At 47.3% G+C, this 27,570-nt stretch overlaps 1 protein-coding gene across 5 annotated transcripts in view; it reads right to left on the bottom strand.

Moving 5' to 3' along the window:
• Positions 1-1,616: 1,616 nt before the first annotated feature.
• si:dkey-151g10.3 (serine/threonine-protein kinase WNK3) overlaps positions 1,617-27,570 on the bottom strand; it is an 89,636-nt gene continuing 63,682 nt past the window's right edge. For 2 of the 5 annotated variants that reach the window (XM_052484926.1, XM_052484923.1), the window contains 9 exons: positions 22,239-22,400; positions 18,962-21,873; positions 18,468-18,717; positions 7,566-7,645; positions 6,967-7,307; positions 6,406-6,638; positions 4,993-5,088; positions 4,727-4,902; positions 1,617-3,271 (listed from right to left, as the gene is read on the bottom strand). In XM_052484926.1, the coding sequence (XP_052340886.1) occupies positions 2,654-3,271; positions 4,727-4,902; positions 4,993-5,088; positions 6,406-6,638; positions 6,967-7,307; positions 7,566-7,645; positions 18,468-18,717; positions 18,962-21,873; positions 22,239-22,400 (4,868 nt within the window). In that variant the 3' untranslated portion in view covers positions 1,617-2,653. The remainder of the gene's footprint in view (positions 3,272-4,726; positions 4,903-4,992; positions 5,089-6,405; positions 6,639-6,966; positions 7,308-7,565; positions 7,646-18,467; positions 18,718-18,961; positions 21,874-22,238; positions 22,401-27,570) is intronic. The other 3 variants (XM_052484924.1, XM_052484925.1, XM_052484927.1) reach the window with 3 other exon arrangements.

Genomic DNA, 27,570 nt, shown 5'->3' with positions numbered 1-27,570 from the left:
CATGATCATTGCAATTCCACGAGGTGAGATCTTGCATGGAGCCCCAGGCCGAAGGAGATTGACAGTTCTTTTGTGTTTCTTCCATTTGCAAATAATCGCACCAACTGTTGTCACCTTCTCACCAAGCTGCCTGGCGATGGTCTTGTAGCCCATTCCAGCCTTGTGTAGGTCTACAATCTTGTCCCTGATTTCCTTGGAAAGAAAGCTCTTTGGTCTTGGCCATGGTAGAGCGTTTGGAATCTGATTGATTGATTGATTGCTTCTGTGGACAGGTGTCTTTTATACAGGTAACAAACTGAGATTAGGAGCACTCCCTTTTAGAGTGTGCTCCTAATCTCAGTTTGTTACCTGTATAAAAGACACCTGGAAGCCAGAAATCTTTCTGATTGAGAGGGGGTCAAATACTTATTTCCCTCATTAAAATGCAAATCAATTTATAACATTTTTGACGTGTTTTTCTGGATTTTTTGGTTGTTATTCTGTCTCTCACTGTTCAAATAAACCTACCATTAAAATGATAGACTGATCATTTCTTTGTCAGTGGGCAAACATACAAAATCAGCAGGGGATCAAATAGTTTTTTCCCTCACTGTACTATATGCATGTGGGGGACTCCATCAACAGAGATGAGAACCAATGTTTTCTAGTATCAGATAACCTCAGATTTGAAATTTTGATCAGAAGAACACAGTTTGACATTTTGTACAACCCCATTTCAAAATACAAAAATAATATTTTCTTCTTTTAGATTACATTTTGGTAACACTTCAGGAAAGGGTGAGTTCCACATTTCCTTTTCGTGAATATCATTAAGCTGTGACATATGGTCAACATGTTAGTGTTGACTTGACAGCATTTCCTCCACTCCACTAATAATCAGCAACTATATTACTGTGAGAATGTGGGTTGTCTCATAAAAAAAAAACAAATACTGAAAACCATTATGTTAAACTCTATATTCATATGCAATTTGTAACGGTTTTACTTTTTGAACAACCATAAGCACAAACTGTTTTAACTCCCCAATAGAAATGTCAATGTTTTGTTTTCGTCCTTCCACTTTCAGTAGTTTTAGGGTGAGTTTTCACTATGAAGCACTCTGTCTCATACAGTGAGCTCTAGAAGTATTGAGACAGTGACACATGATGTGTTGTTTTGGCTCTGTACTCCAGCACTTTGGATTGGAAATTATACAATTAATATGAGGTTAAAGTGCAGACTGTCGGCTTTAATCTGAGGGTATTTTCATCATATAGGGTGAACCGTTTAGAAACTGTAGCACTTCTTGTACATAGTCCACGTTTTTGGTGCACAGTCACACACACAGTAAAGTATTAATTCCAAAAGGCAATATGAGAACAGTCCCGATACATTTACATGGGTTCTCCATTACCATGAAATGACTTGGCATTTTGTTTGTTTTCTCATCATTGTTTTCCTTGGATGACACCTTCAATATGCAGGGCTGAGACTGGTAGAGGAAATAACACATTTATCTAAAACAAATGTTTTTCTGTTGTGCACAGCAGCAGACATGATATATATACAAGTGCTTATATATATATATATATAAGCACTTGTAAGTAGATTGCACTAAAGTCAGGCAAGTCAAGGTATGTTGTAGCCGTAAGATCATGCAGTTTTAGTCTCGATGAGTGTTTATTCAGTAAGATTTAAATGAAAGCCCACTGAACATATTCATCAATTAAATCCATTTTTCAGTGTATTAAGGAAATCAATTGATCAGAATGTAATCATGTTAGTCATCAACGTGTTACTTTAGATCTTCTAACCTAGTTGTTACCACTACTTATCAATGTCAAATAGAACAATACACAAAGTACATGCCTTGCCAGTGCACTACACCGTACAACAGTATGCTTAGTGACATTGTGGTAGTGATAATAGCCAGGTAGCACCATTATTACCATGCTCTGTGGTGTTACTGTAACATGCTGTTGTTGTAACTGCTTTACATCTCATTGGTAGCCTGTTGAAACATTTGTGCTATGTTCATGTAAGATGTTGGCTCACTGTATTGGCTTGTAAATGTCTGGTTGATTGTTGTCAACGTGCTTCTACAAAAATATTTTGTTAAATGCCTTACAAACAATACAGGATGATAACATTTAGATGACAGTTAGTAATTGCACTTCTAAAATCCATTGTCCTTTTCAATATAAGTAAGCATTGACAAATACAAATACAATAATAATGTCATAATGTTTGTGTTCCTTCATGTCTCTGCTTGGGAGAAGAGTTCAGGGTCCAAATTAGTTGGATTTAAAAAAAGAACATGGTGTCAAAACACAAGAGATATGTATTGAGAAAATCAATGGCAACACAAACACACACACACAAATACACACACAAACGTTACGCAAGTTTGTACATCTCAACACTCAAACACAACAAGAACCCCACCAGAGTTCCAAATTTCCCCCCTGACTGTACATATTCTACTCTACATACTCTACATAGACTCAACCATCTCTCTCATTCACTCCCCATCTCAACTTTACAAACCCACTGGCGTCCATTTTCTCATTCTCAGACATTTAACTCTCATAACATACACACTCTCCATACATTTTCTCCTTCCCTCGTTCCATCATAATCGACATCACTCTTCCCTTTTTTTATTTTCTTCATTTCACTGCTGTCCCAGAGGAAGAGTTGAGGTTGGGGGCGTGGGGTGAAGTTTGGCACTGGATGGTTGAGCTGCAGCAGAGCAGCAGGAGGAGGAGCAGAATGTCCCTCCGGGGACACCGGTGGCAGCAGCAGCAGGTCCAGTGTCTATGGTTCCCACCACCGCGGTTGTGCTAGACCCAGGTATCAGGGCCAGCTCAGATGACGGGGCCATTTGGGGTATCTGGGAAGGCAACAGAGGTTGATTCTGATTCTGTGGTGAGGCTCCTACACCTACATTGGGCTGCTTGGGTATCTGTTGTTGCCCAGTCTGTGGCTGTACAGGAGCCAGGGACTGAGACAGTAGTGGAGTCTGGATTAGGGGCTGTTGTTGTAGGCATAGAGGTGATTGCTGAAAGGCCTGTATCTGTAATGGGTGAGGAGGCTGGGCTTGCTGGAGATGTAAACTTTGCTGCAGCTGTGGGACTTGAGGCATGTGCGTTTGTTGTTGTTGTTGCTGTGAACCTGGTGGTCCTCCCACCCCGCTCCACTGGCTCAGGCTCCCCCCAGCAGTGTACTGAGCTGGGGCTGGGGAGGCCTGGGGGTTCAGTGGTGCCACAGGAAACCAACCTGGAGGAGCCACCTGGAAAGATGATAGCCAAGACACACTAATGAGCACCATAACACCAAGCATACCATTATAATGTATGTAATAACTAGGGCTTTTGCGGTGACCGTATTACCGCCACACAGGCAGTCACGAGCCATGACGGCAGTCAAATTGCCTATGACCGTTGGTCACTGTAATCCCAGTCCAAAACTGCAAATGAATGGCGCTGATGAGTAGCCTTCCAAACTTGCTAATAGCCTGGTAATAAACGCTCTATTGTTAATCTAATCAGTCTCTAAACACATCATTATTGAATTTGAATAATCTGAATGATGAGGACAAATAGTGATGGGAGTTACAGAGTTTCCGTTCCGAAATAGACACGGGAAAGCCCCGGACTCAATATGCATTTTTAAAACCTGTTCCAAAAGGATCTAAAGGACAACCGGTCCGATCCGAGTGAGGGAAGCAGCAGAAAAGCCAATGGTTTGCTACTTTATTAAAAGGCTCGGAGCAACGCAGCACGGAGGGAGAGACCTTAACCACTGTTATCTCGCTCTAGACTGACTTATTGCTAGTAACTTATCGTCCCAATCCGATTACATATTACCTGTCTGACTGCATCAAACCGAGATATAATAAACTAATTGAGGCTAGCCATAATGTTACTGCGCTTCTCACTGTCCTACAGCTCCATTCAGATTATAGTGTAAATAGCATCCTAACTGTTGGCTTTTTGTCATTGTAGCCTTTCTTTCTCATTTCACTTTTAATTCCGTCATTTTAATTTAATCTAAAATTGATTTGATATCCACCAACTTTCTTGCTACACAAGCAGAGCATCAATGCAATTGTCTCTCTCTCGCTGCTTGAAGTGCAAGGATCAGAGTGCATGCCTTTTTTTGCAACTTTTTCCAAATCCTCAATATAGAGTTGTATCATGTAGCTCTTATGTTTTGATTTCTAAGACATTCTCAGGTTTATAGGCCTATCACAACTAAAGAAACAATGGATTTTATTATGATGGCTATATAAAATGGATTTATTAGACTCAAAACATTTTTCTGACTCATGTAGGTGCAGTAGTAGTAGAAGCTGTAGTAGTAGTAGTAACAGTAGTAGTAGTAACAACAGTAGTAGTAGTAACATTAGTAGTAGTAGTAGTGGTAGTAATAACAGTAGTAGTAGTAGTAGTAGTAACAACAGTAGTAATAGTAGTAGTAACAACAGTAGTAGTAGTAGTAGTAACAGTAGTAGTAGTAGTAGTAGTAACAACAGTAGCAGTAGTAGTAGTAACATTAGTAGTAGTAGTAGTAATAACAGTAGTAGTAGTAGTAGTAACAACAGTAGTAATAGTAGTAGTAACAGTAGTAACAGTAGCAGTAGTAACAACAGTAGTAGTAGTAGTTATTGGTAGCTTGCAGTCATAGACTGAATTGTACACCAACTGTACGTATAGGTCACAAGTGGGTGGACCTTGTACTTTACCTCTGTGGGCTGTGGCCAGCCTCTCAACTCCTGCACCTGCTGAATCTGCTTGATTTGATTGAGCGAGGGCTTGGGATGGGTGGGACCCACTGTATCCTTCGTCCAATCATCAACCAGTCTGTGCAAGTCATCTGTGAACGTGCTCTTCCTGGCACCTTGAGAGGGAGGACTGTGGTCTGAGAAAAGAAAAAAGGGAAGATATTCAATCAAACACTTTATTCAGAGGAAGAGGAATAGTCTTATGTTTTGGTGAAACCTTTACTTACCTCTTTTAGTAGTCAGTAGGTTGGTGTGTTCTGGGTTGCAGTACGGTGGTAGTCTGCTCTGTTCTCCGCCTGAAAAACTACTGGACTGCTCGATACCTTCACGAGATACAACAGACAGTCAGATATCACATGTACAGCGCCTTTGGAAAGTATTCCGATCCCTTGACGTTTTCCACATTTGGCTTCGTTACAGCCTTATTCAAAAGGTTATTCAATTGTTTTTTTCCCCCACATCAATCTACAAACAATACCCCTTGATGACAAAAACAAGTTTGTAGAAATGTTTGCTAATTAATTTTTTTAATTATATGGAAATATCACATTTACATAAGATTTCAGACCCTTTACTCAGTAGTTTGTTGAAGCACCTTTGGCAGCGATTACAGCCTTGAGTCTTCTTGGGTATGACACTAAAATCTTGGCACACCTGTATTTGGGGAGTTTCTCCTATTGTTCTCTGCAGATCTCTCAAGCTCTGTCAGGTTGCTGCACAGCTATTTTCAGGTCTCTTCAGAGATGTTCGATTTGGTTCGAAAGCTGATCAAACACTCATACGTTGTATTGTCTGTGTGCTTAGGGTCATTGTCTTGATGGAAGGTGAACCTTTGCCCCAGTCTGAGGTCCTGAGAGCCCTGGAGCAGGCTTTCATCAAGGATCTCTCTGTACTTTGCTCCATTCATCTTCGTCTCGATCCTAACTAGATTCCCAGTATCTGCCGCTGAAAAACATCCCCACTGCATAATGCTGCCACCACCATGCTTCACCGTAGGGATTGTGCCAGGTTTCCTTCAGACGTGACGCTTGGCATTCAGACCAAAGAGTTCAATCTTGGTTTCATCAGACCAGATAATCTTGTTTCTCATGGTCTGAGAGTCCTTTAGGTGCCTTTAGGCAAACTCAATTTTTTTATTTGTTTTTATTTTTACCTTTATTTAACTCGGCAAATCAGTTAAGAACAAATTCTAATTTACAATGACGGCCTACCGGGTAACAGTGGGTTAACTGCCTTTCCCAGATCTGTGCCTCGACACAATCCTGTCTCAGAGCTCTATGGACAATTCCTTCGACCTCATGGCTTGGTTTTTGCTCTGACATGCACTGTGGGATATTATATAGACAGGAGTGTGCCTTTCCAAATCATATCATGTCCATAGATGGACTTGTACAAACATCTCAAGGATGATCAATGGAAACAGGATGCACCTGAACTAAATTTCAAGTCTCATAGCAAAGGGTCTGAATACTTACGTAAATTAAGTTTCTTAATTCATGAGAAAAAATATCTAAAAACCTGTTTTTGCGTTGTCATTATGGGGTGTTGTGTGTAGGGGGAAGGAGGATGGAGAGAGAGAAAAATACAAGGAGATCGAGATTGAAAGACCAAAAGTAGACCCAGAAAGAGTGATTGGTTACCAGGGTGACCAGTGACTCCATTGTTGTCTAAGTGGGAGTGGGGTCTGGGCCGGAGCTTGGCTTTGGCCGTGCGGGGCCTGCGGGGGGAGAGGGCTGTCGCTCCCGAGGGGAGGTTTGGGGTGCGGGGCAGAGGCAGGGTCGGCCGGTGCTCTTGGAGGGAGCGGAGCTGTTTGTACAGCTCCTGGAGCTCTGTGTTCTGCTGAGCTTGCAGGGACACCACCTCCTTGATGTGTCTGGCAAGAGGTAGAACACAGGGAGAGGAAAGAGGAAGGGGAGAAAGGGAGGAGGGAGGAAGGGAAATTAACAGAATGGAGTTTGGGAGATCATTAATGAAAGAGTGACAGAATAGAGAGACATAAATAATTGAGGAGGAAAAAGTGAGGACATTTGAGAATATAGGCAGGCAGGGATGAAGTAGAATGAGAGGGAGGAAGAGAATACAAATTGGTTAGTCAAAATGGGAAAAAGGTGAATTCAGTAGATACTTCAGTTTCTTTCTTTCTTTCTTTCTTGATTGGGTTCATTATAATCTAATCTTTCCTTGTCCCCTCCATGTCTCACTTCTCTCTCATCTTGTGCAGCTCCTTCCTCAGGTCTTCATCCCCCATTTCACTCTCCTCATCATCACTACTGCCTAGGGGTGAATGACCATGCCCATGTCCTCGGGGTGGGTGGCTCAGTGCTGGATTCTTCTTCCCTTCCTCTCCCTCTTTCCCTCGGGCCCTCCTCCTTTCTCTCTCCAGGTCAGGAGACACATGGGAGCTGTCTGTTAGCTCTTTCTCCTCTCTTTGGGCCTCCGTATGGGTGACAGAGAAGCGCCCCACTTTCCTGTGACTACTGCCTATACCGGAGGCTGCCTCTTTGGGGGGAGAGGTCTCGGGGAGCTGGGGCACTGCGGTGACCTGGAGAAATGTGAGTCATTAACTTTGATTGTGTTCCTCCCCCACCAGCGTATTCTGACATTTAAACAGGAAGGGATTTTCAGGATTATCAGAAAGTTCTAGGCACCTCATAGATCTGAAATAATTAATTAGACGTGGTAGTAGGTATCTTGTCCCCTCGTACACTGGGTGGGTATTTTAGCCATAATTCTTATACCTATCTAATCCTTTCAGATCTATTTTCTAGGGGGCTAGTTTTTTTTTCTGGATGGGCCGTACCCGAAATCGTCCCTTGAGTGAGTGGGTAGGGTTGGAGGAAGCTCCCTCTCTGACTGCCTGGCTGCCTCTAGAATGACCATCTAGTAAAAAGAGGGTGAATGAAAAACAAGGGGAAGAGAAAGAGAATACACAGAGAGACAAGAACACAGAGAGACAAGAACACAGAGAGACAAGAACACAGAGAGACAAGAACACAGAGAGACAAGAACACAGAGAGACAAGAACACAGAGAGACAAGAACACAGAGACAGGCATAGAGACAGACATTCACATGAGTGAGACGAGGTAGAGCCACAGAGACAAACACACACAAAGAGGGACACACCGACCAGCACAGAGATAAGACATGGACACATAGACACCACAAAGACAGAAGAACAGCGTTAAAAATCATTGAATCCCAGGACATCCCATCAGCATCAGCACACCACCCTGTGACTGTATGCATTATATACAAGCTAACAGTACATACATGACTATGGGAAAGTGTGAGTACATTACGTTGATTTAGAAAACTATAGTATTTTTACAATGCTTTTCTGTCCTTTTATTACAGCAACAGGAATAAACAAAAAGGACACCTAAAGATACAGTACATCTACAATAAAATCATGCTTAAATAAGCATGACATGTTATGGGATGTGGGGAAGTGTGGTAGATAAGTGATTAATCATAACATAAAATATAAATATATTTTAGGGGAGGGGTCAGTTAGTTCAACATATGCATCATTTTATCCCCATCCACCCACACACATCCATTCTCTCTCTCTCCCACCCACACACATCCATTCTCTCTCTCTCTCCCACCCACACACAACCATTCTCTCTCTCTCCCACCCACACACATCCATTCTCTCTCTCTCCCACCCACACACATCCATTCTCTCTCTCTCCCACCCACACATCCATTCTCTCTCTCTCCCACCCACACACATCCATTCTCTCTCTCTCCCACCCACACACATCCATTCTCTCTCTCTCCCACCCACACATCCATTCTCTCTCTCTCCCACCCACACACATCCATTCTCTCTCTCTCCCACCCACACACATCCATTCTCTCTCTCTCCCACCCACACACATCCATTCTCTCTCTCCCACCCACACACATCCATTCTCTCTCTCTCCCACCCACACACATCCATTCTCTCTCTCCCACCCACACACATCCATCTCTCTCTCTCCCACCCACACACATCCATTCTCTCTCTCTCCCACCCACACACATCCATTCTCTCTCTCCCACCCACACACATCCATTCTCTCTCTCCCACCCCCACACATCCATTCTCTCTCTCCCACCCACACACATCCATTCTCTCTCTCCCACCCACACACATCCATTCTCTCTCTCCCACCCACACACATCCATTCTCTCTCTCTCCCACCCACACACATCCATTCTCTCTCTCTCCCACCCACACACATCCATTCTCTCTCTCTCTCCCACCCACACACATCCATTCTCTCTCTCCCACCCACACACATCCATTCTCTCTCTCTCCCACCCACACACATCCATTCTCTCTCTCCCACCCACACACATCCATTCTCTCTCTCTCCCACCCACACACATCCATTCTCTCTCTCTCCCACCCACACACATCCATTCTCTCTCTCCCACCCACACACATCCATTCTCTCTCTCTCCCACCCACACACATCCATTCTCTCTCTCTCCCACCCACACACATCCATTCTCTCTCTCTCCCACCCACACACATCCATTCTCTCTCTCTCCCACCCACACACATCCATTCTCTCTCTCCCACCCACACACATCCATTCTCTCTCTCCCACCCACACACATCCATTCTCTCTCTCCCACCCACACACATCCATTCTCTCTCTCCACCCACACACATCCATTCTCTCTCTCCCACCCACACACATCCATTCTCTCTCCCACCCACACACATCCATTCTCTCTCTCTCTCTCTCCCACCCACACACATCCATTCTCTCTCTCTCTCTCTCCCACCCACACACATCCTTTCTCTCTCTCTCCCACCCACACACATCCATTCTCTCTCTCTCTCCCACCCACACACATCCATTCTCTCTCTCTCCCACCCACACACATCCATTCTCTCTCTCTCTCTCCCACCCACACATATCCATTCTCTCTCTCTCTCCCACCCACACACATCCATTCTCTCTCTCTCTCCCACCCACACACATCCATTCTCTCTCTCTCTCCCACCCACACACATCCATTCTCTCTCTCTCTCCCACCCACACACATCCATTCTCTCTCTCTCCCACCCACACACATCCATTCTCTCTCTCTCTCCCACCCACACACATCCATTCTCTCTCTCTCCCACCCACACACATCCATTCTCTCTCTCTCTCCCACCCACACACATCCATTCTCTCTCTCTCCCACCCACACACATCCATTCTCTCTCTCTCCCACCCACACACATCCATTCTCTCTCCCACCCACACACATCCATTCTCTCTCTCCCACACACATCCATTCTCTCTCCCACCCACACACATCCATTCTCTCTCTCACCCACACACATCCATCTCTCTCTCTCCCACCCACACACATCCATTCTCTCTCTCTCCCACCCACACACATCCATTCTCTCTCTCTCCCACCCACACACATCCATTCTCTCTCTCTCCCACCCACACACATCCATTCTCTCTCTCTCCCACCCACACACATCCATTCTCTCTCTCTCCCACCCACACACATCCATTCTCTCTCTCTCCCACCCACACACATCCATTCTCTCTCCCACCCACACACATCCATTCTCTCTCTCTCCCACCCACACACATCCATTCTCTCTCTCTCCCACCCACACACATCCATTCTCTCTCTCTCGCACCCACACACATCCATTCTCTCTCTCTCCCACCCACACACATCCATTCTCTCTCTCTCTCCCACCCACACACATCCATTCTCTCTCTCTCTCGCACCCACACACATCCATTCTCTCTCTCTCCCACCCACACACATCCATTCTCTCTCTCTCTCTCACCCACCCACACACATCCATTCTCTCTCTCCCACCCACACACATCCATTCTCTCTCTCTCTCCCACCCACACACATCCATTCTCTCTCTCCCACACACATCCATTCTCTCTCCCACTCACACACATCCATTCTCTCTCCCACCCACACACATCCATTCTCTCTCTCTCCCACCCACACACTTCCATTCTCTCTCTCTCCCACCCACACACATCCATTCTCTCTCTCTCCCACCCACACACCCACACACATCCATTCTCTCTCCCACCCACACACATCCATTCTCTCTCTCTCCCACTCACACACAACCATTCTCTCTCCCACCCACACACATCCATTCTCTCTCTCTCTCCCACCCACACACATCCATTCTCTCTCTCTCCCACCCACACACATCCATTCTCTCTCTCCCACCCACACACATCCATTCTCTCTCTCTCCCACCCACACACATCCATTCTCTCTCTCTCTCTCTCCCACCCACACACATCCATTCTCTCTCTCTCTCCCACCCACACACATCCATTCTCTCTCTCTCCCACCCACACACATCCCTTTCTCTCTCTCTCCCACCCACACACATCCATTCTCTCTCTCTCTCCCACCCACACACATCCATTCTCTCTCTCTCCCACCCACACACATCCATTCTCTCTCTCTCTCTCCCACCCACACATATCCATTCTCTCTCTCTCTCCCACCCACACACATCCATTCTCTCTCTCTCTCCCACCCACACACATCCATTCTCTCTCTCTCCCACCCACACACATCCATTCTCTCTCTCTCTCCCACCCACACACATCCATTCTCTCTCTCTCCCACCCACACACATCCATTCTCTCTCTCTCTCCCACCCACACACATCCATTCTCTCTCTCTCTCCCACCCACACACATCCATTCTCTCTCTCTCTCCCACCCACACACATCCATTCTCTCTCTCTCCCACCCACACACATCCATTCTCTCTCTTTCCCACCCACACACATCCATTCTCTCTCCCACCCACACACATCCATTCTCTCTCTCCCACACACATCCATTCTCTCTCCCACCCACACACATCCATTCTCTCTCTCACCCACACACATCCATTCTCTCTCTCTCCCACCCACACACATCCATTCTCTCTCTCTCCCACCCACACACATCCATTCTCTCTCTCTCCCACCCACACACATCCATTCTCTCTCTCTCCCACCCACACACATCCATTCTCTCTCCCACCCACACACATCCATTCTCTCTCTCTCCCACCCACACACATCCATTCTCTCTCCCACCCACACACATCCATTCTCTCTCTCTCCCACCCACACACATCCATTCTCTCTCTCTCGCACCCACACACATCCATTCTCTCTCTCTCCCACCCACACACATCCATTCTCTCTCTCTCTCTCCCACCCACACACATCCATTCTCTCTCTCTCTCGCACCCACACACATCCATTCTCTCTCTCTCCCACCCACACACATCCATTCTCTCTCTCTCTCTCACCCACCCACACACATCCATTCTCTCTCTCTCCCACCCACACACATCCATTCTCTCTCTCTCTCCCACCCACACACATCCATTCTCTCTCTCCCACACACATCCATTCTCTCTCCCACTCACACACATCCATTCTCTCTCCCACCCACACACATCCATTCTCTCTCTCTCCCACCCACACACTTCCATTCTCTCTCTCTCCCACCCACACACATCCATTCTCTCTCTCCCACCCACACACCCACACACATCCATTCTCTCTCCCACCCACACACATCCATTCTCTCTCTCTTCCACTCACACACATCCATTCTCTCTCCCACCCACACACATCCATTCTCTCTCTCTCTCTCTCCCACCCACACACATCCATTCTCTCTCTCTCCCACCCACACACATCCATTCTCTCTCTCCCACCCACACATCCATTCTCTCTCTCTCCCACCCACACACATCCATTCTCTCTCGCTCTCTCTCCCACCCACACACATCCATTCTCTCTCTCTCTCTCTCCCACCCACACACATCCATTCTCTCTCTCTCCCACCCACACACATCCTTTCTCTCTCTCTCCCACCCACACACATCCATTCTCTCTCTCTCTCCCACCCACACACATCCATTCTCTCTCTATCCCACCCACACACATCCATCTCTCTCTCTCTCTCCCACCCACACATATCCATTCTCTCTCTCTCCCACCCACACACATCCATTCTCTCTCTCTCTCCCACCCACACACATCCATTCTCTCTCTCTCTCCCACCCACACACATCCATTCTCTCTCTCTCTCCCACCCACACACATCCATTCTCTCTCTCTCCCACCCACACACATCCATTCTCTCTCTCTCTCTCCCACCCACACACATCCATTCTCTCTCTCTCTCCCACCCACACACATCCATTCTCTCTCTCTCTCCCACCCACACACATCCATTCTCTCTCTCTCCCACCCACACACATCCATTCTCTCTCTCTCTCCCATTCATCTCATCTCCCACACACATCCATTCTCTCTCCCACCCACACACATCCATTCTCTCTCTCCCACACACATCCATTCTCTCTCCCACCCACACACATCCATTCTCTCTCTCACCCACACACATCCATTCTCTCTCTCTCCCACCCACACACATCCATTCTCTCTCTCTCCCACCCACACACATCCATTCTCTCTCTCTCCCACCCACACACATCCATTCTCTCTCTCCCACCCACACACATCCATTCTCTCTCTCTCCCACCCACACACATCCATTCTCTCTCCCACCCACCCACACACATCCATTCTCTCTCTCTCCCACCCACACACATCCATTCTCTCTCCCACCCACACACATCCATTCTCTCTCACCCACCCACACACATCCATTCTCTCTCTCTCCCACCCACACACATCCATTCTCTCTCTCGCACCCACACACATCCATTCTCTCTCTCTCCCACCCACACACATCCATTCTCTCTCTCTCTCCCACCCACACACATCCATTCTCTCTCTCTCTCGCACCCACACACATCCATTCTCTCTCTCTCCCACCCACACACATCCATTCTCTCTCTCTCTCACCCACCCACACACATCCATCTCTCTCTCTCTCCCACCCACACACATCCATTCTCTCTCTCTCTCCCACCCACACACATCCATTCTCTCTCTCCCACACACATCCATTCTCTCTCCCACTCACACACATCCATTCTCTCTCCCACCCACACACATCCATTCTTCTCTCTCCCACCCACACACTTCCATTCTCTCTCTCTCCCACCCACACACATCCATTCTCTCTCTCTCCCACCCACACACCCACACACACCCACTCTCTCTCCCACCCACACACATCCATTCTCTCTCTCTCTCCCACTCCCACACACATCCATTCTCTCCCACCCACACACATCCATTCTCTCTCTCTCCCACCCACACACATCCATTCTCTCTCTCTCCCACCCACACACATCCATTCTCTCTCTCCCACCCACCACCCACACACATCCATTCTCTCTCTCCCCACACATCCATTCTCTCTCTCTCTCTCCCACCCACACACATCCATTCTCTCACCCACCCACACACATCCATTCTCACCCACCCACCCACCCACCCACCCACCCACCCACATCCACCCACCCACACACATCCATTCTCTCTCACCCACCCACACACACACATCCATTCTCTCTCACCCACCCACACACATCCATTCTCTCTCACACACTCATAGACAGTGTCCCAATAACATACTACACTCCACACTAACATTACACGTCAATCAACCAACCAATCAACATCAATCAACCAATCAATTAATTGATTGACATTATGAATTCACTTGAATAAACAGTGATGTTGTCGATGTTGTATGATATTTGGCAGCTTTTAAACAGAAAGTGTGTAGATCACAGGAGGTTGGTGGCACCTTCATTTGGGAGAACGGGCTTGAGGTAATGACTGGAATTGGTGGAATGGTATCAAACACATGGTTTCCATGGTTTCCAGGTCTTTGATTCCATTCCATTTGCTCCGGTCCAGCCATTATTATGAGCCGTTCTCCCCTCAGCAGCCTCCTGTGATACACACAATGTTGAACATAAGGTATGTAACGTGCTGTATGCTCATGCTATATCTACAATAAACATTCACATATAACTAAACTACAGTGGAACACACTAATACATGCAAGCATAGCAGTCTTCTAAAACAATGTGGCTTATTGGCTCAGCCTTATATTTGATTATTTATTTTCTTTTTAATTAACCTTTATTTAACGAGGCAAGCCAGTTAAGAACAAATTCTTATTTACAATGACTGCCTTCTAAAAGCCTATGCAGGTAAGAAAGAACCCGAATGGGTAGTTGCTTCTAAACCCTGCACTGAACAATGTGCACAATGTATCTAGGATATTACATACAGACCATACTGGCAGGCAATTGACTCATTTCTAAAGCATTGCATAATGTATTGCATTTCTAATGGGGTGATTGTCATGACATTTGCCAAGTGTGAGTGAGCACTCAAAGTGTGAGGTGCTCAGTCTGAGCAGGTGAAGCATAGAGCAGTGTGTGGTTGCTATGTGGTGGGCACTGACTGAGCAGTGTGTGGTTGCTATGTGGTGGGCACTGACTGAGCAGTGTGTGGTTGCTATGTGGTGGGCACTGACTGAGCAGTGTGCGGTTGCTATGTGGTGGGCACTGACTGAGCAGTGTGTGGTTGCTATGTGGTGGGCACTGACTGAGCAGTGTGTGGTTGCTATGTGGTGGGCACTGACTGAGCAGTGTGTGGTTGCTATGTGGTGGGCACTGACTGAGCAGTGTGTGGTTGCTATGTGGTGGGCACTGACTGAGCAGTGTGTGGTTGCTATGTGGTGAGCACTGACTGAGCAGTGTGTGGTTGCTATGTGGTGGGCACTGACTGAGCAGTGTGTGGTTGCTATGTGGTGGGCACTGACTGAGCAGTGTGTGGTTGCTATGTGGTGGGCACTGACTGAGCAGTGTGTGGTTGCTATGTGGTGGGCACTGACTGAGCAGTGTGTGGTTGCTATGTGGTGGGCACTGACTGAGCAGTGTGTGGTTGCTATGTGGTGGGCACTGACTGAGCAGTGTGTGGTTGCTATGTGGTGAGCACTGACTGAGCAGTGTGTGGTTGCTATGTGGTGGGATACTGACTGAGCAGTGTGTGGTTGCTATGTGGTGAGCACTGACTGAGCAGTGTGTGGTTGCTATGTGGTGGGCACTGACTGAGCAGTGTGTGGTTGCTATGTGGTGGGCACTGACTGAGCAGTGTGTGGTTGCTATGTGGTGGGCACTGACTGAGCAGTGTGTGGTTGCTATGTGGTGGGCACTGACTGAGCAGTGTGTGGTTGCTATGTGGTGGGCACTGACTGAGCAGTGTGTGGTTGCTATGTGGTGGGCACTGACTGAGCAGTGTGTGGTTGCTATGTGGTGAGCACTGACTGAGCAGTGTGTGGTTGCTATGTGGTGGGCACTGACTGAGCAGTGTGTGGTTGCTATGTGGTGAGCACTGACTGAGCAGTGTGTGGTTGCTATGTGGTGGGCACTGACTGAGCAGTGTGTGGTTGCTATGTGGTGGGCACTGACTGAGCAGTGTGTGGTTGCTATGTGGTGGGCACTGACTGAGCAGTGTGTGGTTGCTATGTGGTTGGCACTGACTGAGCAGTGTGTGGTTGCTATGTGGTGGGCACTGACTGAGCAGTGTGTGGTTGCTATGTGGTGGGCACTGACTGAGCAGTGTGTGGTTGCTATGTGGTGGGCACTGACTGAGCAGTGTGTGGTTGCTATGTGGTTGGCACTGACTGAGCAGTGTGTGGTTGCTATGTGGTTGGCACTGACTGAGCAGTGTGTGGTTGCTATGTGGTTGGCACTGACTGAGCAGTGTGTGGTTGCTATGTGGTGGGCACTGACTGAGCAGTGTGCAGTGGCCTTTACCCTCTGAGAGCAGAGTGGGGCTGGTGGGGGTCATAAAGGGGTCTAATGCTCTCATATCCTGGGTGCAGCAAGTAGCCAGGTGCAATTCCAATCTCCAGGGTTACAGATGTAAACTCATCATCAGCCTCCTTATATTGTCCATCTCTTTCTTCCTACACTCTCCTCTTCTCTCCTCCTCCTCACCCCCCTTTCTCTTTCTTCCTACACTCTCCTCTTCTCTCCTCCTCCTCATCCCCCCATCTCTCTTTCTCCATACACTCTCCTCTTCTCTTCTCTCCTCCTTCTCAACCCCCCTTTCTCTTTCTTCCTACACTCTCCTCTTCTCTTCTCTCCTCCTCAACCCCCCTTTCTCTTTCTTCCTACACTCTCCTCTTCTCTTCTCTCCTCCTCCTCAACCCCCCTTTCTCTTTCTTCCTACACTCTCCTCTTCTCTCCTCCTCCTCAACCCCCCTTTCTCTTTCTTCCTACACTCTCTCTTTCTCTCCTCCTCCTCATCCCCCCCATCTCTCTCTTTCTTCCTACACTCTCCTCTTATCTCCTCCTCCTCCTCCTCCTCCCAGTACATCACTGGGGCCAAGTGTCCTGCCATCCAGGACCTATATACTAGGCAGTGTCAAAGGAAAGCCCAAAAAAGTGTCAAAGACTCCAGTCACCCAAGTCATAGACTGTTTTCTCTGCTACCGCACGGCAAGCGGTACCGGAGCGCCAAGTCTAGGACCAAAAGGCTCCTTAACAGCTTCTACCCTCAAGCCATAAGACTGATGAACAATTAATCAAATGGCCACCGGATTATTTACATTGACACCCCTCCTCTCCATGTATTTTGTACACTGCTGCTACTCGCTGTTTATTATCTATGAATAGTCACTTCACCCCTACCTACATGTAGAAATTACCTCAACTAACCTGTACCCCCACACATTGACTCAGTACCGGTGCCCCCTGTATATAGCCTGGTTATTGTTATTTTGTTACTTTTTATTATTACTTTTTATTTTAGTCTACTTGGTAAATATTTGCATAACTCTTTCTTGAACTGCACTGTTGGTTAAGGGCTTGTAAGTAAGCATTTCATGGTAAGGTCTACACTACACTTGTTGCATTCGGTGCATGTGACAAATAAAGTTTGATTTGATCCCCCCATCTCTCTCTTTCTTCTCTCTGCTTTTCTACATTATTCTGGCCTAATGCAGGCTGAGGCAGGGTGAGTAACCCGCCTCATGCAGGCCCAGGCAGGGTGAGTAACCCGCCTCATGCAGGCCCAGGCAGGGTGAGTAACCCGCCTCATGCAGGCCCAGGCAGGGTGAGTAACCCCCCTCAGGCAGGGTGAGTAACCCGCCTCATGCAGGCCCAGGCAGGGTGAGTAACCCGCCTCATGCAGGCCCAGGCAGGGTGAGTAACCCCCCTCATTCAGGCCCAGGCAGGGTGAGTAACCTCCCTCAGGCAGGGTGAGTAACCCCCCTCATGCAGGCCCAGGCAGGGCCAGGGTGAGTAACCCCCGTCATGCAGGGTGAGTAAACCCCCTCATGCAGGCCCAGGCAGGGTGAGTAACCCCCCTCAGGCAGGGTGAGTAACCCCCTCATGCAGGCCCAGGCAGGGTGAGTAACCTCCCTCAGGCAGGGTGAGTAACCCCCTCATGCAGGCCCAGGCAGGGCAGGGTGAGTAACCCCCGTCATGCAGGCCCAGGCAGGGTGAGTAACCCCCCTCAGGCAGGGTGAGTAACCCACCCCCCTCCCATGCAAACCATAAAGATTATGTTACACTAAACAGAATTACACTAAAGGTAACTAGACAACATTTGTATTTTAGATAAACACCCCCACCAACAAACACCCCATTCAACCTCTCTCTCTCTCTCTCTCTCTCTCTCTCTCTCTCTCTCTCTCTCTCTCTCTCTCTCTATATATATATATATATATATATATATATATATATAATCACGCTACCTTGCTTGACTCTGGGCTTCTTGAACAAGCTGGCGGAGTGGCGCAGTTTGCACGCCCAGCTTTTGAATTTGCGAGTCCAGGATTTCTTGCTAACGGGATTTCTGATACTAGGACATGTCAGGTTTAGGCCAAAATATCCACCTCCTGCATTATGCTGTGGCAGTCCATGGCCCAGGGGGACGGGGTGCAGATTGGGGGGCCACGTAGTGACTTCTCCTGGGGTACTGGTGTCAGAGTGAGAGGGGGCAGCCTGGAGGGGATAGGTAACACAGCGATAAGGTAAGAGTGGCTGCAGCCATAGGGGTAATGGTAGAGACACTCAGAGAGAAAAGGAGAGATACTGAAATATCATAAGTACATTACAAGAACCATAGCATTGAAAAATACATGTATCTATCAATTTATAACAACAAGGCAATCAAAGCAGTGATCTTTACTAAATGTTTCAGGAAGAAGTCAATCAAACACTATTCAGATATGTGCACCTCACTTACAAGAAAGGTGGGTTCTCCAGGGATAGGCGGTGGCCCGGCAGAGTCTCCATGTGGCGGGGCCAGGGGAGAGGAAGGGGGGGAGGCGGAGGAGAGAGACGGGGCGGGCTGCTGCTCCACCGGGCCTGTTGGAGGAGCCTCCTCCCCCACTCCTCTCCCCCTCTCCAGGTCAGGAGAGGTAGAGGAGGAGCGGGAGGTGGTGGAGGAGGTGGTGGAGGAGGAGGAATGAGGAGAGGTGTCTGAGGAGGAGGAGGCAGGAGTAGGGAAGGAGGAGAGACGGAGCGATGGCGGCTCCGAGGATGTGACCCCTCCTGCCGATGTGGAGGCTGCTGACACTGCGGTGGGACCTGAGGTAGAAACCACAGCAGCTCCCCCCGTCACAGCTGCCCCACTACTATACTCCTGATACAACAAGTTCCTCAGCTTTTCATCCAGAGTCTTAATGCGGTTGTCTACAAACTCAATTTTGGGAGGGCCCTCGCTGTCTGACTCAGCCACAGAGGATGGTTGGACCGGGGAGCGTGTCAGGGTGAGGGAGAGGGGGTGTAGGGGGGCATCGGAGGTTGTGTTAATGTTGAGGGGCAGAGTGGAGTCTGAGGAGTGGTGTAGAGGTGCAGAGTGACTGACTTTATCCTCGGTCACAATGGCCTCCCATGTAGACAGCTCCCACTCTGACTGTTGGAACAACGGCTGTTCCTGCTGGGGCACCTGATGCTTCTGCTGAGGGTTAACCTCTTGTTGTTGTTGTTGTTGTTGTTGTTGTTGTTGTTGTTGTTGATGAGCTTGCTGTTGTTGCACCAGTGCCATGTTTAGTAGCTGTACTGGTTGTTGTTGGACATACTGTTGGTTCACTGACTGGGCTAGCAGCGCAGGTTGCTGCTGTAACACATCTCCCTGTATGGCGGTTCCAGCCATAAAAGACTGTTGTTGTTGTTGGAACATTTCCTGTTGCTGCTGAATATCTAGTGCCTGTTCCAGACCTAACTGTTGCTGCTGAATATCTAGTGCCTGTTCCAGACCTAACTGTTGCTGCTGAATATCTAGTGCCTGTTCCAGACCTAACTGTTGCTGCTGAATATCTAGTGCCTGTTCCAGACCTAACTGTTGCTGATGCAGTTGCTGCAGGTCAATCGCTGCCTGTTGCTGTTGTTGTTGTTGTGGTACCTGGTGTAGCTGTGGCTGTTGTTGTTGTGGTGGTAACTGGTGTAGCTGTGGCTGTTGTTGTTGTGGTGGTAACTGGTGTAGCTGTGGCTGTTGTTGTTGTGGTGGTAACTGGTGTAGCTGTGGCTGTTGTTGTTGTGGTGGTAACTGGTGTAGCTGTGGCTGTTGTTGTTGTGGTGGTAACTGGTGTAGCTGTGGCTGTTGTGGTAATTGGTGTAGCTGTGGCTGTTGTGGTAACTGGTGTAGCTGTGGCTGTTGTTGTTGTGGTAACTGGTGTAGCTGTGGCTGTTGTTGTTGGGGTAACTGGGGTAGCTGTGGCTGTTGTTGTTGTGGTAACTGGTGTAGCTGTGGCTGTTGTTGTTGGGGTAACTGGGGTAGCTGTGGCTGTTGTTGTGGTGGTAACTGGTGTAGCTGTGGCTGTTGTTGTTGTGGTAACTGGTGTAGCTGTGGCTGTTGTTGTGGTGGTGGTAACTGGTGTAGTTGTTGTTGTGGTGGTAACTGGTGTAGCTGTGGCTGTTGAATGTGTAACTGTGTGTTGCACTGTGTGTTCTGCATTTGGACAGGCAGTTGATGTATATGTTGTTGTAGTGCCAGTGGCAACATCTCTGTCTGTGGTTGCAGGGGCATACACTGTTTTTGTAATGGCTTTGTCTGACTGAGCTGGGGCTGTAAATGTAGCTGAGACTGCTGCTGCTGCTCTTGTTGTTGTTGTTGTTGTTGTGGCTGTAGTTGTTGCTGTTGCAGCATCTGCAATTGTTCAATAGATTTTTGCAACGCTTGTTGCTGCTGCTGATGCTGCAGTTGTATCTGCTCTTGGTACACTTGCTGTTGTTGCTGTACCTGTTGAAGTTGCACAGCCTGCAGGGTTTGTTGTTGTTGTTGCTGTTGCTGCTGCTGTACCTGTTGCATTGTCTGGAGCTGCTGTTGTAACTGGACCTGGGCCTGAGGCAGAGCTTGAGGCTGGGTTGCCATGCACTGAATCTGAGGCAGAGCTTGAGGCTGGGTTGCCATGCACTGAATCTGAGGCAGAGCTTGAGGCTGGGTTGCCATGCACTGAATCTGAGGCAGAGCTTGAGGCTGGGTTGCCATGCACTGAATCTGAGGCAGAGTGTTTTGCTGCTGCTCCAGAACTGCATGGCCGGCAGGAGGAGAGGCCATAGCTGTAGCCACAGCCACTGGAGGGTGGATGGAGCCGGTGGATGAGTGGCCCTCACCAGACACACACTGCCCTGGGGCTGCCACCATCACTACATCCCCCAGGCTTGGGCCTTGGCCCTGGCTCACCATGGAGCAGGTCAGAGCTTCAGTTAGACAGCCTGTGGTAGAGGGCGCAATGGTGGCAGAAGCAGCTACCATGGCAGGGACTGGGAGGTTGGTAGCGGTGTTTGGGACATGGGTTGGAATGGAGGATGTTGCTGTGGTTGTACTGGAAATTTTGTGGATGGAAGCCTGCAGGTCTAGACCAGCTGAGGCAGCAGGGACTGGGTGTAGGACTGAGGCAACAGCTCCACTAGTAGAAGCCAGGTCAGAAACACTTCTGTCAGAGGCAGCAGAGGCAGTCGTGTCAGGAGTGGGGGCAGCAGTGGCTGGGGGGGCAGACATGGAGGCAGGGGTAGAAATGGTAGAGACGCAGGTGGAGGCAGGGGGGGAGGAGGCAGAGGCCAGGGCACACAAGGTGGAGGTGGGGCAGATAGGAGGAGAGGAAACCATTTCAGCAAAGGAGGAGTCCGATCTCTGGGATTCTCCATCCCACTCTAGAGTGTGTCGACCAATCAAAGCAGACCAGAGAGAGGAGGTACAGAGGGTTAGTTGGTGTTACTCAACAGACAGAACCAAACACAGCAGAATGTACCATCTTCACACTACTGAGCAGAGCCCAGCCGTACTACGCTGGCCTGGTTACGCTTCCACCCTAGTTGCTGGAACTGTGTTATAAAATGTACATTTTCTGTACAGTGCAAAGCCCATTAACGGAGCAGGACACTAACTGCACAAGACAATTCAGAAAATATTTCAACCCCTACTGGTTTTCAGGAGGGCTTGGTAGTGTGAAAAGGGTATGACTGCCCAGTGTTAAATGACTGTTAGCCCAGGCCCAGGTGTCATCCTGTTACTGTACCTGGGTCAGTGTCTGTAGGCTGAGGCACCCTGACCTCGCCGGTCGAGAGAGGTGGAGGGGTGGACGCTCCTCCCTGGTTTGATGTGGAGTCTCTGTGTCTGATGGTCTGGTTGATGAAGAACCTCCATCTGCCCACCGGAGACGACTGAGGCGCCCCGTCCACTGGAACATAAAATAATATATAAAAAGGCCCACTTTAAACTAACTACAACTTTCAAGGTTTCATTAAACACTTTATAAAGCCTACATAGATGTTTTAGAAGTCATTAAGAATCATTCATAATGTTTTTTTCAAGGGAGGTTCTGAATCCACTGGCAGACAGAGAGAAGTAACATAAAGAAGGTCCCACTTTAAACAAACTTCAACTTTCAAGGCTTCATCAACACTTCATAAAGCTTATAGCAGGGATAGGCAACTTTGATGGATCGAAATTCCTCATGAAGGGTCGCAGTGGCTTGCGAGTCTGTGTACCCACATCCACACCCACACAGAGCTATCTCTAGCCTTTTGGGGGACCTAAGCTTGTTGCCATTGCCATGAACATTTTTCAATGTTACAACAACTAATTTCACGCAATTCTACACATTTTGCCATAAGGTGGAGAGAAATGTTTGCAGTTTTTAATATGATATCTGAGTGAGAGTGACTAACAAAATCAATGGTGGCCCTGTGGTCGGTAATTTGACCATGATTACTACAAGTTTAAATAGCTGGCTGCTGAACTAATTTACCAATCCCCAAAAAATGTTAGCTGACATTAACTAATTGTGTGACTGTCCGTGACTGACGTACGAGAAAAACTGCTGATGCACAACCACATTTTGAAATTGCACCTGCTGTATTCTACTATTCTAACTCTCAACTGTAAATTGAGACCAGACTTAAGTTCTGATTTTATTATTTTTATAAATAAATATACATACAGTTGGAGTCTGATTTTTACATACACCTTGTCCAAATACATTTAAACTCAGTTTTTCACAATTCCTGACATTTAATCAGAGTAAAAATTCCCTGTATTTGGTCAGTTAGGATCACCACTTTATTTTAAGAATGTGAAATGTCAGAATAATAATGATTTATTTCAGCTTTTATTTCTTTCATCACATTCCCAGTGGGTCAAAAGATTATATACACTCAATTAGTATTTGGTAGCATTGCCTTTAAATTGTTTAACTTCGTTCAAATGTTTCAGGTAGCCTTCCACAAGCTTCCCACAATAAATTGGGTGAATTTTGGCCCATTCCTCCTGACAGTAATGGTGTAACTGAGTCAGGTTTGTAGGCCTCCTTGCTCGCACACGCTTTTTCAGTTCTGCCCACAAATTTTCTATGTGATTGAGGTCAGGGCTTTGTGATGGCCACTCCAATACCTTGACATTGTTGTCCTTAAGCCATTTTGCAACAACTTCGGAAGTATGCTTGGGGTCATTGTCCATTTGGAAGACCCATTTGGAAGTATGCTTGGGGTCATTGTCCATTTGGACCCATTTGGAAGTATGCTTGGGGTCATTGTCCATTTGGAAGATCCATTTGGAAGTATGCTTGGGGTCATTGTCCATTTGGAAGTATGCTTGGGGCCATTGTCCATTTGGAAGACCCATTTGGAAGTATGCTTGGGGTCATTGTCCATTTGGAAGACTCATTTGGAAGCATGCTTGGGGTCATTGTCCATTTGGAAGACCCATTTGGAAGTATGCTTGGGGTCATTGTCCATTTGGAAGACACATTTGGAAGTATGCTTGGGGTCATTGTCCATTTGGAAGACCCATTTGGAAGTATGCTTGGGGTCATTGTCCATTTGGACCCATTTGGAAGTATGCTTGGGGTCATTGTCCATTTGGAAGACCCATTTGGAAGTATGCTTGGGGTCATTGTCCATTTGGAAGACTCATTTGGAAGTATGCTTGGGGTCATTGTCCATTTGGAAGACCCATTTGGAAGTATGCTTGGGGTCATTGTCCATTTGGAAGACCCATTTGGAAGTATGCTTGGGGTCATTGTCCATTTGGAAGAACCATTTGGAAGTATGCTTGGGGTCATTGTCCGTTTGGAAGACCCATTTGGAAGTATGCTTGGGGTCATTGTCCATATGGAAGACCCATTTGGAAGTATGCTTGGGGTCATTGTCCATATGGAAGACCCATTTGGAAGTATGCTTGGGGTCATTGTCCATATGGAAGACCCATTTGGAAGTATGCTTGGGGTCATTGCCCATTTGGACCCATTTGCGACAAACCTTTAACTTCCTGACTGATTTCTTGAGATGTTGCTTCAATACAGCCACATAAGTTTCCTACCTCATGATGCCATCTATTTTGATAAGTCCAGCAGTCTGTCCTGCAGCAAAGCACCCCCGCAACATGATGCTGCCACCCCCGGGCTTCACGGTTGGGATGGTGTTCTTCGACTTGAAAGCCTCCCCCTTTTTCCTCCAAACATAATGATGATCATTATGGCCAAACAATTCTATTTTTATTTCATCAGACCAGATAATTTATCCAAAAAGTATGATCTTTGTCCCCATGTGCAGTTGGAAACCGTAGTCTGTTTTTTATGGCGGTTTTGGAGCAGTGGCTTCTTCCTTGCTGAGCGGCCTTTCAGGTTATGTCTTTATAGGACTCGTTTTACTGTGGATATAGATACTTTTGTACTTGTTTCCTCCATTGATTTGCACTTTTCGCACCAAAGTACGTTAATCTCTAGGAGACAGAATGCGTCTCCTTCCTGAGCGGTATGATGGCTGTGTGGTCCCATGGTGTTTATACTGGCGTACTATTGTTTGTACAGATGAACATGGTACCTTCAGGGGTTTGGAAATTGCTCCCAAGGATGAACCAGACTTGTGGAGGTCGACAATTTTTTTTCTGAAGTCTAGGCTGATTTCTTTTGATTTTCCCATGATGTCAAGCAAGGAGGCACTGAGTTTGAAGGGAGGCCTTGAAATACATCCACAGGTACACCTCCAATTGACTCAAATTATGTAAATTAACCTAACAGAAGCTTCTAAAGCCATGACATCATTTTGTGGAATTTTCCAAGCTGTATAAAGGCACAGTCAACTTAGTGTATGTAAACTTCTGACCCACTGTAATTGTGATACAGTGAATTATACGTGAAATAATCTGTTTGCAAACAATTGTTGGAAAAATGACTTGTGTCATGCACAAAGTAGATGTCCTAACCGACTTGCCAAAACTATAGTTTGTTAACAAGACATTTGTGGAGTCGTTGAAAAATGAGTTTTAATGACTCCAACCTATGTCTGTGTAAACTTCTGCCTTCAACTATATATATATATATATATATATAGTTTGGGGTCACTTAGAAAGGTCCTTGTTTTTGAGAAACCGACGCTTCACAAGTCCTCAACTGGCAGCTTCATTAATTAGAACCCGCAAAACACCAGTCTCAATGTCAACAGTGAAGAGGCGACTCCAGGATGTTGGCCTTCTAGGTAGAGTTGCAAAGAAAAAGCCATATCTCAGATTGGCCAATAAAAATAAAAGATTAAGATGGGCAAAAGAACACAGACACTGGACAGAGGAACTCTGCCTAGAAGGCCAGCATCCCGGAGTCGCCTCTTCACTCTTGATGTTGAGACTGGTGTTTTGCTGGTACTATTTAATGAAGCTGCCAGTTGTAGACCTGTGAGGCATCTGTTTCCCAAACTAGACACTCTAATGTACTTGTCCTCTTGCTCAGTTGTGCACCGGGGCCTCCCACTCCTCTTTCTATTCTGGTTAGAGCCAGATTGTGCTGTTCTGTGAAGGGAGTAGTACACAGCTTTGTACGAGATCTTCAGTTTTTTGGCAATTTCTCGCATGGAAAAGCCTTCATTTCGCATGGAAAAGCCTTCAAATTGATCCTGGCCTACAGAGATGCTTGACTGGGGTGCTGGAAGATAAAGAGAAATCCTGTATAAAAAGATCCCACTTGAATGAAAAAAAGGCTAAAGGAAGCTTCCTTAATCAGAAATCATTCATAATGCTTTATAAAGAAGGGCAAAAGGGTTAAGCCACATTTGTCAAATCACCATGTTATGACCATGTATAGTCTAGTAGAAGAGAGCATGATGACCCTGTCCCTACCCCGGCTTCACCAAAGATAGACACAACTCTTCACCGTCTTCAAAGTCAGCCTCTTAAAATCTAAATTCAGGGACTGGATACACCCTGACCGAAACACATTGACAGGCAGGAACACTAGCAGCCAAAACAAACAGACTGAGGTCACCAATCCCATATTTCTGCTCTTTGAATAATGAGTGGCTTTAAGACCACGGGACATTATTGATTCAAATAGTTTCTCTTGTTTGTTTTATTATGTTACTCTTGTCCATTCAAATGTTGTATACACATTCATTTCAGTTTGTATCGACTGCTATTTGAGTGTAAAAAAACAACAGTATTTCAACAAGAAGATAGAGAGATATTGCATCATGTCAATGGAACTATGTAAAATGTTTATTACAATATCATCTATTTTATGAAAATGTAAAGGGGCAATTAAGTTTTAATCTTTCGCTTTTATCTTACTTGTATCTTCTCATTTGTATTTTTTATTCTATGATCAGTAGATTATAGCCTATAGGAGGAGTGGTGGTGAGGAATGGAGAGAGGAGGGAGGAAGGGAGAGGGGGGAGAGGAGGAGAGGAAGGGAGAGGGAGGAGAGAAAGGGAGAGGGGAGAGAGGAGGAGAGGAAGGGAGAGAGGAGAGAGGAGGAGAGGAAGTGAGAGAGGAGAGAGGAGGAGAGGAAGTGAGAGAGGAGAGAGGAGGAGAGGAAGGGAGAGGGGAGAGAGGAGGAGAGGAAGGGAGAGAGGAGGGAGGAAAGGAGAGAGGAGGGAGGGAGGATGGAGGAAGGGAGAGAGGAGGGATGAAGGGAGAGAGAAGGGAGGAAGTGAGAGAGGGGGGAAGGAGGAAGGAGGAAGGGAGAGGGGAGGGAGAGAGGATGGAGGAAGGGAGAGAGGAGGGATGAAGGGAGAGAGAAGGGAGGAAGTGAGAGAGGGGGAGGGAGGAAGGGAGAGAGGAGGGAGGAAGGGAGAGGGGAGGGAGAGAGGAGGGAGATAGGGAGGGGGGGAGAGAGGAGGGAGAGAGGTGGGAGATAGGGAGGGGGGAGAGAGGAGGGAGAGAGAAGGGAGATAGGGAGGGGGAGAGAGGAGGGAGAGAGGAGGGAGATAGGGAGGGGGAGAGAGGAGGGAGATGGAGAGGAGGGAGATAGGGAGGGGGGGAGAGAGGAGGGAGATCGAGAGGAGGGAGATAGGGAGGGGGGGAGAGAGGAGGGAGATCGAGAGGAGGGAGTTAGGGAGGGGGGGAGAGAGGAGGGAGATAGG

The sequence above is a fragment of the Oncorhynchus keta genome, chromosome 28 (assembly GCF_023373465.1).
Source record: "Oncorhynchus keta strain PuntledgeMale-10-30-2019 chromosome 28, Oket_V2, whole genome shotgun sequence".
NCBI lineage: Eukaryota > Metazoa > Chordata > Actinopteri > Salmoniformes > Salmonidae > Oncorhynchus > Oncorhynchus keta.
This window is presented reverse-complemented; position numbering and strand designations above follow the sequence as displayed.